This window comes from Rhamphochromis sp. 'chilingali' (assembly GCF_963969265.1).
Source record: "Rhamphochromis sp. 'chilingali' genome assembly, chromosome: 8".
NCBI classification, from domain to species: domain Eukaryota; kingdom Metazoa; phylum Chordata; class Actinopteri; order Cichliformes; family Cichlidae; genus Rhamphochromis; species Rhamphochromis sp. 'chilingali'.
In genome coordinates, this window is record NC_137935.1 from 26,513,521 (window position 1) to 26,528,877 (window position 15,357).

A 15,357-nucleotide genomic window follows, 5' to 3' on the forward strand; every position below is an offset into this window, starting at 1 on the left:
TTTTTTTTTTTTGTATAGGGTCAATGAACCGTCTTCATGAGATGCTGTTCTTTCAGACCCCGTTGACTTCAGAGTAAATGTATGTAAATGGATTTCAGCTGTAATGTAGATTCTGCTGCAAAACATATTGAATAATGGTATAATCAGGAAAACTTGAGTGCATTTTTGCATATAAAATATGCATTTGTTTTAGTGAATATTCCAGTAATAGTATACAGTATGTACACTCCAAGGTACACCCACACAACACAATAGCGAACGCTGTCACAGCATATTATGGGCGGTCTGTGTGCATAGACAACTATTTATCATCTGCGCTGCTTTTACTCAGCTGTCTCTGGTTGCTTGGCAGACGTGCACCACAGTTGGTGGATTGTGAGAACTGAATATCTGCTTTTGCTTTATTAGTAGTTACACTATATGAGTCCAAACCAAAAAACTACTTCACGTTTTGCAGCTGTATGAGGATCCAGCAGCATGTACGAGTCATGCTCGTCTTTGAGAGCAGCTTTAGGTTGTGAAACAGTCTGTGTTAGTGCTGTGCCATATCATAGCCATGAGAATACCAGTATGCATTTTGGCACGATATAAAAGTGTCATATGGTAATATCTTTGATATAGCGACACCTTACATTTATGTTCCCTCGTGTGCACTACAATGAAACAAACCCATATGTGTCTAAGAGCAAGAGCAGGGTGTGCGCCTCTGATGACAATATACTGCATAAAAAGGGAGCTACATAAAAAGAACCACTGACAAAACACAGTGCTTTGCAAAACATGCATGAAATATAATAATTTTTGATAACTGTTGAGTACAATCAGGCTATGAAAGCACTCTAACGGAGATACTAGCAGTTGGTGAAGTGCGACCCAAAAGTAAACAACTGAGAGTCACTGTAGCCCTCAATAGCTGTGCTTCATATGACAGGAAGAGCTAAAGGTGAAAGGAAATTACTGGTGGGTTACATGGTTATAAAGGAGGGCTTAAGTGGTTAAAAGCTCGACCCAAGATACAACATCCCAGGCAATGTTCCCTCTAAGCTGCGCGCGTGCGCAATTGCGCACTGCTGGCACGGTCTCTGCGCACAGAAAATCTGCGTTGCGCGCAAAAAAAATCTAACCTGAATTGCAATTAAAATTAAAACTTTAACAATTCTGTTTTGCAGTGTTAGTCAGTAAGTGACTGGCTGCTGGGATTAGAACGATGCCACCTTATCCCATAGTGCAGCCAATGATGCGATTCACAATCGTATATACGCAGCTAATCAACGTCATTGACAGGCTATGACAGCGTCCTTATGCACGCCAATGACAACGTGTACAACCATTGGAGATGTGAGCAGGACAGACGGAACAATTGACGGAAAAAGTGTGGACTTTATACCAGTTTTTAAATTGTGTTGACAGGCCACGTAAAACCAGAGTTATCATAAAAAAATATATGCAATGTTTGTTTTTGCTGAATACTATCGTTGTTTATATTTACTTCGGGAAGAAACGGTTAAACGGCGTTTTATAAGGAAAACGCTCGAAGGCGCTCTCCGCCTGGGCGGGGGGAGGGCGGGGGAGTGACGGCGGTGTTTTGAGATGTGAGAGATTTGTGACGTTTAGTATGGGCAGAAATCTGTGCCATCAGAAACTGAATTTGAATAAGTTAAATTTGAATTTGAATTGCTCAGATTGAATCTGAATTGTAACTTGAATAAATGCTTTTAAAAACTGAATATGAATTAGCCTAATTTGAAATTCAATTTATTGGTTTGAAAATGATCATCACTAAACTGAAATTGAATTTTATAGTTTGAAAATGAATTCATTTGCTTTGAAACCGTATTTTATCCTTTAAAAATTTAGCTCTTGAATAATTTCAGATTCACTTCTCACCATTCAGTTTCAGTTCTACAATTGACCCTGTGCACGAGAAAATGCTAACTTCCTGGTTTGAGACCGGATGTGGGGTTGTACATTTCCGGTAGCTTTACTTTGCGGTCAATCGCTACTGCAAAGATATCCTCCAAAATCATGTCCAAAACTCGAAAACGGAAAGATCATGTTAAGTTACAAAGAGCAGAAGGTGGGAACACTCACCACTGTTGTGTCACAAAAAATCGAATGATCACTTTTGACGTTTAAAGAGTTTAGATCGATCAGTTGTTTACATCACTCAACACAAGCAGAACTGCATCACTGCAGCAGAAGACACATTTCACATTCAGAAGCACATCTCTGTATAGTGACTGGTCTTATGATTTAAACAGGCAAATGTTCAGCATTCAAACTACAGGTGAAGAATAGTCAAACCAGATGTTTCCCCCATTATGTTGATATCAGCTAGTCAAGTACACACCTACACAGCATGTTAACAAACCGTGAAAAAAGCCACACAAAAAATGAATGATTGCTGGTAAGGGTTTCTATACATTAGTATTTACGAAGAGTATGTTGTGACTTACCTTCAAAATTACAGTGGTCCCTCGCTAATAACACGGTTCACCTTTCACCTCGCTGTTTCGCAGATTTTTTAGTGCAAGTTTGCATGCTTATTTTTTTTTTACGTCACATTGTGTCCTGCGTCCTGATCGCTGCAGACGATCTCCTCCGTGACGTCTCTCCTGTACAGTACAGAATCGCTGCATCGATCGCTAGCAGTGTGACTCTGAAGTGCAGTACTGTATGTCCACAATGTCCAGGAAACGTTTTGCACCGTCAAAAAATAAAATTGGCTACTTGATTTCACCTATCGCTGGTTATTTTTAGAACATAACACCCGCGATAAACGAGGGACAGCTGAGAAATATAACATTTGAATCCCTTTTCTCTTTTGCTCTGAGGCCCGGGGAAAAAATATCAACAAGTCGATGAACATCATTTACAGATATATTGGGTAAATGCCCAAGACATCTATAGAAATGTAAATCGCCGCTTGATTCATTCATTTGCTTAACTTGTTTTGGACCATAAACCAGGCACGAATAGGACACCGGAAACAAAGCTCCCCACAGGAGTTTCCGCACCGGAAGTAGCATATCCTTTTTTTTTTTTTTTTTTTTTTTTTTTTGGCCTGTCCCGTTTGGCTCTTTTGCCATCAGAATTGTTGTCTAAAGGCAAAGAAAGATGCCCAACGGATTTACTTTACCAAACTGACCATCCCAGCCTTGCCGTAATGGTCCATTTGATTCACCTTTTATTGTTTATTTTATTTTCACTTACTGAATACGGGACAGACTTGACTGGGGGAAAGAAGGGGAGAAAGAAAGAGGGAAAGAGAAACAGCTGAGAAGAGGGACGGGGGAGAAGGGCAAAAGACAAAAACCAACAGAACGGGCAGAGAAAAAAAATGCATATATCAATCACCTGGATCACCTGCTGAGAAAGAAAAAAGAAAGCAAGCAGAAGAGAACAAGAGTAATAGAATAAACAACATCACAATGATATATGGGAATATGACAGTAAATACTAAATGTTAAACATTATTGTGCAGCACATAAGATCAACAGAACACAGTGTGCTTTGAGGTAGGAGCCAAAAAGGCTGTAGTTTGTGGGTGTGATCACCCGTGTGTACACCTGTGAGCATGGACGCGCTTGTTTTTTGTTTTTTAAAAGGTTCCTTCATGTAATAATCTGCTAGAGGGTGTGGGGGGGCCACAGCCCCGTCCTCCAGGGCGTGAAGCAGGTGTGGAGGAGATCAAAACTCCAGACATCCAGAGGCCCCCAGAACACAAGAGACCAAGGAAGACCAACAGAGGGGCAGCTGCGCCACTGTCCCGGAAAGAGCTGAGGAGAGTCCCAGATGAGGGCTCACTCAGCAGCCGCGGAGCAGAAGCCAGGGGGAGTTGCAGTGACGCGCCCGTGAGCTCCGCCGGCAGCCAGCTGCGCCTGAGTGACCGAGCCCCAGGCCGAGAGGCCGGGGGCACCCCACCTCCGAAGTGGCCCGAGCGAGCCCCAGGCTCCAGGCCCCGATAAGCGGCCGCCAAGGAGTGAGCCGGTGTGTACCTGGACGCCCATCCCCGGACACAAAGAACCACCAACGCACCGATGTCTGAGGGGGTCCGCCACTGGCAGGGGAAGTGGTGGTAGGGGGAGATAGGCCTCCAAACCTTGGAGGGCCTGAGATGTCCCCAGAGAGGTGGCGCCTGACACCCAACCTGACATATAGACACAGACATACAGGCACACACAGATACAAACATCCATTCCCACCCTCATGCTCTCATATGCACTTACTCCACACTCAACCAACGTGGAGACAGACATAAAGAGACGTTGTACACACGATCACACTCCCCAAGCGTACTCTACAAACCGGGTCTAGGTGCCCCCGCCCCTGGAGGGGGGAACTGCACCCAGACCCAGGTGGTGTTTCCCTTTTCCCTGCGGTGGGGGGAGGCAGACCGCCCCGACTCCGCAGCAGCAGGAAGGCTCCACACTCCAGACCGCAGTCAGACGGCCAACTCCTCCTCCTAGCCCCCCTGCTCCAGCAGGTCGCAGAGAACGGGGGTGAGAGAAGACTCCAAACCTCCCTCCACCCGCTCATTGTAATGTTGATGCATGTGTGTTCTAAACCAGGCACGAATAGGACAACGGAAACAAAGCTCCCCACAGGAGTTTCCGCACCGGAAGTAGCATATCCTAACGTGCACACAGTCAATTCAATTTTAGTTCTAAAATTCAGTTTTTTGGGACTTACATCCGGTTCTGGTTCAAGAGTAATCAAGTGCAGATTAATAGAACTACGTTTTACTAGCGGACCGAAAGTGTTACTGACGGGAATCTACAGCGTCTTGAGCTGAATTAAGACTTCAGAAGTCAATTGTCATGTGGAATGACCAGCGGATAAACTCTCAGGTTGGTAATAAATGTATTACATGTATAAGAACAAGATCATGTTAACAAATGATAGCCGTACAGTAACTTTTATGCTTATTGTAGCTGTTAGCTAAAAACGCTAATTTAGCGTAGTTTGCCCTGAATTCAGCTTTGACAAACAAATATGATCGACTGTTTCTAGTAGAATTCCAAAGTTGTCATCTTGTACCCTCTCAGAGTACCCCCTCTGTATGCTTGCAGAGACCCCTACAGTAGGGAAACATGCAAAACGGTGTCCAAACCTTTGTATTTCAGCTTTATTTATGTCTTACACAGCATCCCAACTCTTTAGCTAACTTAATAACTTTAGCTAAAGTGAATAGTTAGTCTAATTCATTAGTGCAGCAATACTGGATCATCTCTGTTTGAAGTGATATAATATGATATACAACTATCACTGAAACAGCAAACTTTGTAAATAAACAAACAACACTTCTCATTCTCTAAACGTTTGGCCACAGCTGTAGATTACACTATCAGTGCTTGTTCACTCTTGACAATAATTACATTTCTAAATTTACTTTGTGCATTTACAGGTAAACAATATCTAATATTTTATCTAAATGACTGCTTTGTCTTTGAAAAGGTGAAGAGCCTGAGGCCGGTGACAGTCCAGTTCTACTCTAAGTACATCCTTACGGTGGCTCACAGGACAAGGCCACATTCCTGTCCTGCCAGAAGAGAAGAGAAACTTCAGAGTCTTCATGCAGTTCAACCACACCTGTCATATTCCATATGACAGGGGTCTCAAACTCCAGTCCTCAAGGGCCAGTGTCATGCAACTTTTCCATGTGTCCCTGGTGCAACACACCTGAATACAATTAGTAGGTCATTAGCAAGAGTATAGAACTTGACTGCATGCTGAGGTGGCAACCCCTGATCCTACTCAAGTAAATTTAAGTAAATGTATGTATTTGGAAACACATACTTCTAAAAATACTTTTATTGCACCATGTTCATTCACTCATGAGCTGCTGTAACATGAATCAAATGGCTGAATTGCCAACTCAACATGCAGTCAAGTTCTATAGTCTTCCTAATGACCTACTTGGTGTGTTGCAACAGGGACACATGGAAAGGTTGCAGGACAGCGGACCTCGAGGACTGGAGTTTGAGACCCCTGCCGTATGGTGTTCATGCAGTTTTCTACTCAACAGTTACAGCATGTCTGACTGCCTGTTCAGCATATGCAAAAATATATGATGAGTTTAAGCATGTGATGACAAAGGTCTTCCTTTATGGTGTTTGTCATCACATGTCACAGACATCTAGATGATCATTTGGAATAACCAAGAAACTAAAAACTTGTTACTTCATCTTTTGCCTTTATTATTATTATTATTATTATTATTATTATTATTATTATTATTATTATTATTATTATTTTACATTTTTAGGCATTAGGTTTATTTGTAGTAGTCCTTTCCAACTTCTTTCCCTCTTCCATGTTACTGTGTCAGCTTGTCAGCATCTATTTGGGGTTGGGAGTGGAACAGAAAGTCAGGAAATCCAAAGTGCCATTAAAACCAGGAGAGGTTCTTATATTTCAGAAGAAGGGATTAATTCAAAAGAAATTACCTCAATGCCATATTTTATTTAGGAACCCTAGAGAGCACTTTGCAAAATAACACATTCTTATAATTTCACCCTCAGATAAGCCAAGCTACAACTGTCAGGGAAGGTGATGTAGGTACAGAGCATGTGAGAGTGGTTAAGTTTGTCTCTTGTCTAGATGAAGGCACAAGAGGGATCAATGGCAAGGCGTAGAGATTCAGTGTCTTCAGTCTTCAGTGGACACTCCATTTCTGGCACAAAACACCTGTAAAAGATGGTCGATTTAGGAGGTGACCCGACAACTTCAGCCTGTCAAACATAGCAATGGAGCAGTATGTTAAAAAAAAAAAAAAACTAGTTAAGCATGCACTCAGTACCCTAAGAATTATTATGGTAGTTAAACACAGTGACAGTCACATATCATATCACTTCAAACAGATGTGATCCAGTATTGCTGCACTAATGAATTACACTAACTATTGTAAGTTAGCTAAAGAGTTGGGATGCTGTGTAAGACATAAATAAAGCTGAAATACAAAGGTTTGGGCACCGTTTTGCATGTTTCCCTACTGTAGGGGTCTCTGCAAGCATACAGGGCTCTGACAGGGTACAAGATGACAACTTTGGAATTCTACTAGAAACAGTCGATCATATTTGTTGTCAAAGCTGAATTCAGGGCAAACTACGCTAAATTAGCGTTTTGAGCTAACAGCTACAATAAGCATAAAAGTTACTGTACGGCTATCATTTGTTAACATGACGCTTGTTCTTATACATGTAGTACATTTATTACCAACCTGAGAGTTTATCCGCTGGTCATTCCACATGACGAATGACTTCTGAAGTCTTAATTCAGCTCAAGACGCTGTAGATTCCCGTCAGTAACACTTTCGGTCCGCTAGTAAAACATAGTTCTATTAATCTGCACTTGAACCAGAACCGGATGTAAGTCCCAAAAAACTGAATTTTGGAACTAAAACTGAATGGTGAGAAGTGAACCTGAAATTATTCGAGAGCTAAATTTTTAAAGGATAAAATACAGTTTCAAAGCAAATGAATTCATTTTCAAACTATAAAATTCAATTTCAGTTTAGTGATGATCATTTTCAAACCAATAAATTGAATTTCAAATTAGGCTAATTCATATTCAGTTTTTAAAAGCATTTATTCAAGTTACAATTCAGATTCAATCTGAGCAATTCAAATTCAAATTTAACTTATTCAAATTCAGTTCCTGATGGCACAGATTTCTGCCCATAGTTTAGCACAAATCTTATGTAGTTAGTGTGTAGTGTAGCCCTCAGGGCTCTATACTGGCCATTTGTGGCCACTTTGCTTTTCGCTTTTCAACCATTTTTGTTCTGTTAATGCCAGTGGAATGACATTGTGTGTATTTTTGTCAGATTTTTTAATTTTCAACATCAGCTCCTTAATAATGTCAATAATATTCACTATACACTAAATAGTTCCTCTTGGTTCTATAGTGGCCATTTGTGGCCAATTGAAACCCATTATAACCACCTTTTTTGATTCCTTGTTACTGACAGTACTATATCATGCAATTTAGGTAAAATTGCTTTCATTCTAAAGTCAACACATGAAAATTGTAGTTTTTAATGTTTTTTACCAAATGACATCATTTACCCATTTTTGGCCAAGCAAGCAATTTCATGTAATATTCTGAGTTTTCTATAGGGGTGTTTGATGGCTTACTGCACTCCAATGGACCAAAAAAATGACACAATTTTGATTCAGGTTTGATCTTAAAGATGTTAGGCAAAGGTTTGTGTTTGTGCATGAAAAAAAAAGTGCCAGTGTGAAATTGAGGCACAACTTTGCATTTGCAAGAGAGAAAAATGTTCATGTGAATGCAAGCTCTTGATGCAAGCTATTGAGCTTTGAGCTTCCTGGGGAATTTTAACTTTGATGTTCATGATGAAAGCACCTCTAACTTTGTTCTTTTCATTAAAAAAATGCACACCAAAATATCTACTCTCCCAACAAAAAAAAACAGAGAAAGAACTCACAGGACACTCTGCAAAGTTCAAAGCTGTAGCTGTAGCATAAACAATAACAAACTGGGACTGTTTGTAGTTCTGTCCTGGGGTTTACACAGGTGCAGTCATTTGTAAAGCTATAAATAAACCCAGCAGCTTCAAGATCATTTTTGCTCTGGCAAGATGGCAAGACGGTCATATTCACTGCTTCAAGCACTTGACTACGTGATGCGCTCAGAAAGCGAAGATGACGAGGAATCCGCTGCATCGGAAGAAGAGGCTTCTTCTTCAGTCTCCTCGGAGAATGACAGCATCACTACCAGTGATGAGGATTACCATCCAGTGCCCGATTCCTCTTCTTCAGCAAGTGAGAACGATGCAGAGACGGCAGTCGAGGCAGAGCGGCTAATGGCAGAGACGGTAGGAGAAGCGGCAAACGCCGGGGCGCCGGTGGGTGAGTGGATGTCTCGTTCTGGGAATATTCAGTGGTTTCCCACTGCTGAGGAGACCGTGCGCTACAATGCAGTACCTACCGGTATCACTCCAGGGCCCACTCTGTATGCAGTTGCCCGCATTAGCACCCTGAGATCTGCATTTGACCTGTTTGTGACAGACGAGATAATTCAGCTGCTGTGCACCCACACAAACCTGCATGGGAGGCGAAAGTGTGAGGATTGGAGGGATGTGGATGATGTGGAGATGAGAGCATACATTGGGATTTTGATTCTCGCTGGTGTCTACCGCTCAAGGCATGAAGCATCGCGTGGTTTGTGGGCTGACAAGACCGGACGGGCAATATTCCGTGCTACAATGCCCCACTACCGCTACGCCCAGATCAGCGCTAACCTCCGCTTTGACGACAAGCTCACCCGCCCGGGGCGTTTCAGGAACGATAAGCTTGCTGCATTTCGCGTCCTGTGGGAAAAGTGGCTTGCTCGTCTCCCCCTGCTGTTCAATCCAGGAGTTGACGTCTGTGTCGATGAGCAGCTGGTTGGATTCAAAGGTCGATGTGGATTTCGGCAGTATATGCCCAAGAAGCCTTCCAAATATGGCATTAAAATCTGGGTGACCTGTGATGTGGCAACCTCCTATGCTTGGAAGATGGAAATTTACACAGGAAAATCACCTGGAATTTCCCGGGAAGTTAATCAGGGAATGAGAGTTGTGCTACAACTGACAGAGGGGCTCCAAGGACACACTGTCACTTGTGACAACTTCTTTACCTCATTCAGCTTGGCAGAGGAGCTGCTCAAAAGAAAACTAGCTCTGGTTGGCACAATCAGGAGAAACAAACCAGAGCTCCCTCCCCAGCTTGTTCAGCTGAGACAGAGGAAGATTCTTTCATCTGTCTTTGCCTTCACCAAAACAGCCATGGCAGTCTCCTACATGCCCAAGCGAGGGAAGAATGTGCTTCTTTTGAGCACAAAGCATAGGGAACCTGCAGTGAGTGATGTGGAAAAGAAGAAGCCAGCAGCAATCCTTGATTACAACAAGTGTAAAGGTGGAGTGGATAACCTAGACAAGGTTGTTGGCACCTACAGTTGTCGGAGGAAAACCGCTCGCTGGCCACTGGCTCTATTCTACAATCTTCTGGACGTCTCAGCATACAATGCCTTTGTCCTGTGGAAAGCAGTGAATCCTGAGTGGGAGTCCACCAAGACCCACAAACGAAGGGTGTTCCTGGAGGAGCTGGGCCACATGCTGGTGACTCCAGAAATTGCAAGACGGCCTCGTGCCCCACGCTCAAAAGCAGCCGCAGCTATTGTTGCTGAGATACAGCAGTCAGAATCAGAATCAGAGTCTGACCCACAGCCCATCAACAAAACAAGGAAAAGGTGCGAACTGTGTATAAACAGAAGAAGAACGGCAACCACTTGCTCCAGCTGTGAAAAGAGTGTCTGCAAAGATCACTCTGCTGTGGTTTGCGTGTCCTGCCTTCCCTGAGTGTGCGCACACACTCACACTCACACACTCTCTCTCTCTCACACACACACACACACACACACACACACACACACACACACACACACACACACACACACACACACAAAGAAAGAGGATGTATTTTGTACAAACAAGCAATAAAAGGCCGTTTTTGGCATGACTAACAAAGTGGGAGTTTCTTTTATTGGGGTTATTACTCACAGGCATAATACAAAATATTAATATTAATAATTATTATTTTTGTTACTGGCACTGACCTGCAATGATTTTTTAAAAAAAATGGTTTTGTCATTCAACTGCTGAAAAAATTTGAACTTTATTGCTATTTCCCCCCCAAAAAACATAGTAGTAACATATAATTTGACTGGTATTCAGAGGGTATAATTTCTCATTTTGAATTATATTTTGGTTTTCATGACTAGGACTGGTTTTCATTTAAAAAATGAAGTTGGTCTAAGTAGAAAAATGTTTTAATATATAATAATTTTATAGTATTCTGTAAATGTAAACAAGGGGTGGCCACTTTTGGCCACGAACAGTCTGAAAGGGGTTTTTTATGTTTTTCTGCCACTGCAGAAAAAAACAATGTTGCATAAATGTCATTGATGGTGTAAATTATTGCTATGCATCTAACCTTCATCATGGTTAGCAAATAAATCAGATGGCATGTATTATTTAGAAAAAAAACTGGGATTTTATGATTTTCTCTATTTATGAGTTGTTATGATTATGTGTTCCAACTGGTATTTAAAGGGTTAAATTTCAGAATTTTAATGAAATTTTGATTTTGATGAACAGCCCTGATGCTAATCTAAAAAATCATGTAAAAAAAACTGGACATTTTTCTTAATATATAATAATTTTATAGCATTTTGTAAATGTAAACAAGGGGTGGCCACTTTTGGCCACGAACAGTCTGAAAGGGGTTTTTTATGTTTTTGCTCTCTCTGCACTAAAATAACAATGCATTATAATCAATGTTGATGTGAATCAATTACATGCCCCAGACTCTACTATTAATAATACAAGAAATTTCAGTAGCAATGCAATTATATTAAATTGCGAGATTTGAGGTTGTCGTCCAGCTGGTGCAGTGGACAAACAAACTGGTGTTTAAAGGGTTAAAAAATAAAAAAGTAATAATTATTTTATATTTATGGAAAGAACTGAAGTTACTTAAAAGCTTTATGCAAAAAAAATGGCAAAAAAACAAAAATAATAAAAAATTACAGACCTAATCTGTAGGTGGCCACTTGTGGCCACTAACAAGCTGAAAGGGTGGTGATTTTTAACAGACCCTGAGGGGTAGTCAATAGTTTTGTTGTGTGTGTCAGAACAATGAGGCGACTGCTGAATGTTACAGGTGTTACAGGAGTGATACATCTCCTGTTGTCAGGTCTGCAGGTGTTGTTCTCCTTTATCTCATAGTGGACAGAAATTATTTTTTGGAGTGGCACAAATAATCAGGTGTGGCATCAAATTTGATGCAGAACACCTGATTGTTCTGTAAATAGTTTGAAATTTTTATTTAAAAAAACGCCTTGGCTGCATTTTTAGGTAAACAGCTGCAAAAAACGTTGTTGTTTGCAAAACTCAGTTACTTTTTTGAAGAAGTAACTAAATAATCAATTGCGCAACATTGGTCATTATATACTGTATTTTGCAGTCAGAGTTACAGGACTCTCTCCCAGACCACAGACTCATACTCATAATAGTCAGAGCTTTATAAAAAAAAAAAAATGAAAGAAAGTTGTTTTTTCAAAATTGGAGTTCAAGTTATTTTTACTTCCAATAGTGTTACCATACTACACAGGTCATGAACAAGATTTTCTTTAAATGCCATTGTAAGTGGGCTAAAGCAGCTAATTAAAAGTAGTCTAACATAAATGTAAATGCTGTAATTTGATTATTTTAATAAACCATGTAACTTGGATGGATTCGATGCTGGCGTGACCACAGTGCACACGTCTGCTGTTGCTCACAGTGGTTCAAGGGATCACTCAGGGAGTTTGTGCATTCGCTCAGACACATGAAAAATTAGAGGGAACATTGATCCCAGGTAGAAAATATTTTTCAGTTTTGTTATGTGACAATACTGCACAGCCTCTACTAGAGTTACAAAGTTGTTGTAAAACTAAAGTGTGAAGCACATTTTTGTATAATTCATACAGCTTAATGGCTGTTTTTCTCTAATTCTACACAGGGTCAAAAGTATATAAACAGGCTCAAATATATACATATATCCAAAGTTTCAATGATCTTACTGTTGATGTGAAGTAGAAGAATTTAGGTGTCATCCTCCTTCCTCATTATTCCATTCTCTTTGTGGAATGTACCAGTGCCACTGATGAAAAACAGCACCCAAACATGCTTGACAACTGGTACAGTGTTCTTTGGTTTGAAAACTTCATCTTTACTCTTTAGAGAAAACAGTACCTAGGCTACTTTTGCGCTTACATTTAACTGATGCTGTAACTGGATATAATGCTATGTCACAACTATTTTGCTATATTATTCGAAGTTTGAAGTTAGCTAATACAATAAAATCAAGAACACTGCACATGCTGGCTGAGATGGCATCAATAGAGTGACTCGTTCTTATTTGGAGGTGGGCGGTGTTTTTTATGACTCCCAAGGTAATTTGGTGTCGTCGTAGCTGAATACAGGCGGGAAACGCTTCTCCTAAATGCCTGAAGCAAAAAAAAGGAAGAGTGTACGGACAGTTGGAGGGGTTAATTGTATCACTTTAGTATGAGTGTTTAAAAAAATGGCCAGCAACTTCTTAATCAAAATATTTACTCCTTGGTCCTGGTTTTCTTTTATTTGTTTTATTTCTATTACCACGGTAGCCATTTATTCACTTGATAATTAGTAAGTTTCACACAAATCAAACAACTTAGATTTTTAAATGACTAGACTGGATTCAGATTTAATCAGATTTGATCAAACTCCACCTTGGCAATGACAGATGCCTGTTAACACACAAGCTACACTTTCAGCTGTCCATCTGTTACATTTTCCAAATCTTATCTGGCAGAGGAGAATTTTTGATATCCACATCTGAAAGTAGTTAGAAAAAGAATAGCACATCTGTTCTTTGATCATAGGCAGGTATTTGAGTTTTATGAGTATAACACGTTCTCCCCTTGATTGGTGGATTTTGTCTTGCAGAGGCGGGGTCACTGCTGAACAAGAAGAGGAGGAAGAAGATGAGGAGGAGGTGAAGAGAGATCGACAGAGTGTCCTCTTGCTACCCTGACGGACACATGTGCGTGACAGTCATGCAAGCGAAATCCCACAGTGGATGCATTTTTAAATTGTGTTCATTACACTTAAAGGTTGGTGTAGACACCCTTAAACGCATAAGTCTAAACTTTTCTGCAATAATATGAAAAAATATAAATGTAATGCTTGTTGAGCAATGAATAAATGCTGTTTGATTTATTGTTTGTCTCTTTTTGTATGCCCTTGTTTGCCATACACCATGTTTATGTTAGTTCTTATACTGAACAGCAGCTGTGAGATGCATTCCTGTGGATGGATTAGCTAAAGGTACAAAAACAATGCGACTGGCAACAGAAGGGGAGCTGACATGAAGATAAATGGTGACTTTGGCTTTATTCTCAGCAGGAGTCTTCTTGGATCCCTTTGATGGCGTGTTTGTCAGAGTGTGTGCGTGTGCTGTCTGAGATGTGCATTAAAGGACCGACATTGAGGGACAGTTTGCTGCGGTGCCAATTTTACCTGCAGGGGTTAGGAAGAACATTTTTCTCTGTTGTCATCACTTTGTTTCTTAATAAGGTTAGGGTGGCACTAGATCAGGTCAGACTGTCTGCACATGGACACACACAGAGGAGACTCCTGCAGGTGATAAATAATGTCTGTAAGGCAGGGAATAAGGAACTGTGTCAATGCCCACTGCTGCCATGTTTCTGCATGTGTGTGCAGGAGTGGGAGAAGATAAACACGAGTTGCTGGAACTGGTTTGTTGTCTCCATGGTGAATGTGTACATGTGCCGTTGGTGTTTGTTAGTATGTATGTTTGTGTTTTTCTGCAGCTCTGCTGTTTTCTATTATTCCCCACAGCCAGGATAATTTTGTACGCCTTATGTTTGTTTTTGTGTTCTACCAGCCAAGCGAATAACATCTATAGCCGACATGATCTCCTCAAGATTGGAGTAAGCTACCGCGAGAGCGTGACTAGCAAATTTGTCCGCTTACACAAGATACCGGTGGAAATAGCGAGGAGTCCGGGCTCCCCATGGATTGTTATCCCTTCGGGGTGGAGGCGCAGGCGGCGTCGAGAGAGAAGGAGACGGCGAGGCTGCAGGGCCGGCGCGCTAGCCAGGCTACGGAGGCAGCCACTCAAACCACCGCTCCCCAGCCTATTCATCACAAATGCCAGATCCCTCGCGAACAAGTTGGACGAATTGAGATTGCAAATAGCAGCGAATAACTTCATCAAAGACTCATGCATCCTTCTTATCACTGAATCCTGGCTACATCAATCCATTCCAGACTCTGCTATTGAGCTAGCAGGCTATACCACACAGCGACATGACCGAACAGTGGACTCCGGTAAGCGCAAAGGAGGGGGGCTCTGTATGTATGTGAACAACAGCTGGTGTACCAACACAGTGATAATAGACCGTCACTGTTCACCGGACATTGAATATCTGACTGTTAAATGCAGGCCCATCTACCTACCTAGGGAGTTCACCGTTGTCATAATAACAGCTGTTTACATACCACCAGATGCTAATGCTAACTCTGCGATCGCACTCCTGCATACAAACATCAATAATAAACAGAGCACTTACCCTGACGCTGTACATATCGTAGCAGGGGACTTCAATCACGCAGACTTAAAAAGAGCAATCCCCAAATTCCACCAGCACGTCAAGTGTGCCACTAGGGGTGACAAGATTCTGGACAAAGTTTATTCCAACATCAAAATGGGCTACAGGGCCAGACCTTTGCCACATCTGGGT

General features: G+C 41.4%; 1 protein-coding gene across 7 annotated transcripts in view; it reads left to right on the plus strand.

Moving 5' to 3' along the window:
• The window catches only part of LOC308400466 (uncharacterized protein), a 31,532-nt gene extending 17,428 nt beyond the window's left edge, over nucleotides 1-14,104 (plus strand). For all 7 annotated transcript variants that reach the window (XM_080888178.1, XM_080888172.1, XM_080888173.1 and 4 more), the window contains one exon: nucleotides 13,538-14,104. In XM_080888178.1, coding sequence (XP_080744304.1) covers nucleotides 13,538-13,590 — 53 coding nt within the window. In that variant the 3' untranslated portion in view covers nucleotides 13,591-14,104. The remainder of the gene's footprint in view (nucleotides 1-13,537) is intronic.
• The last annotated feature ends 1,253 nt before the right edge of the window (nucleotides 14,105-15,357 follow it).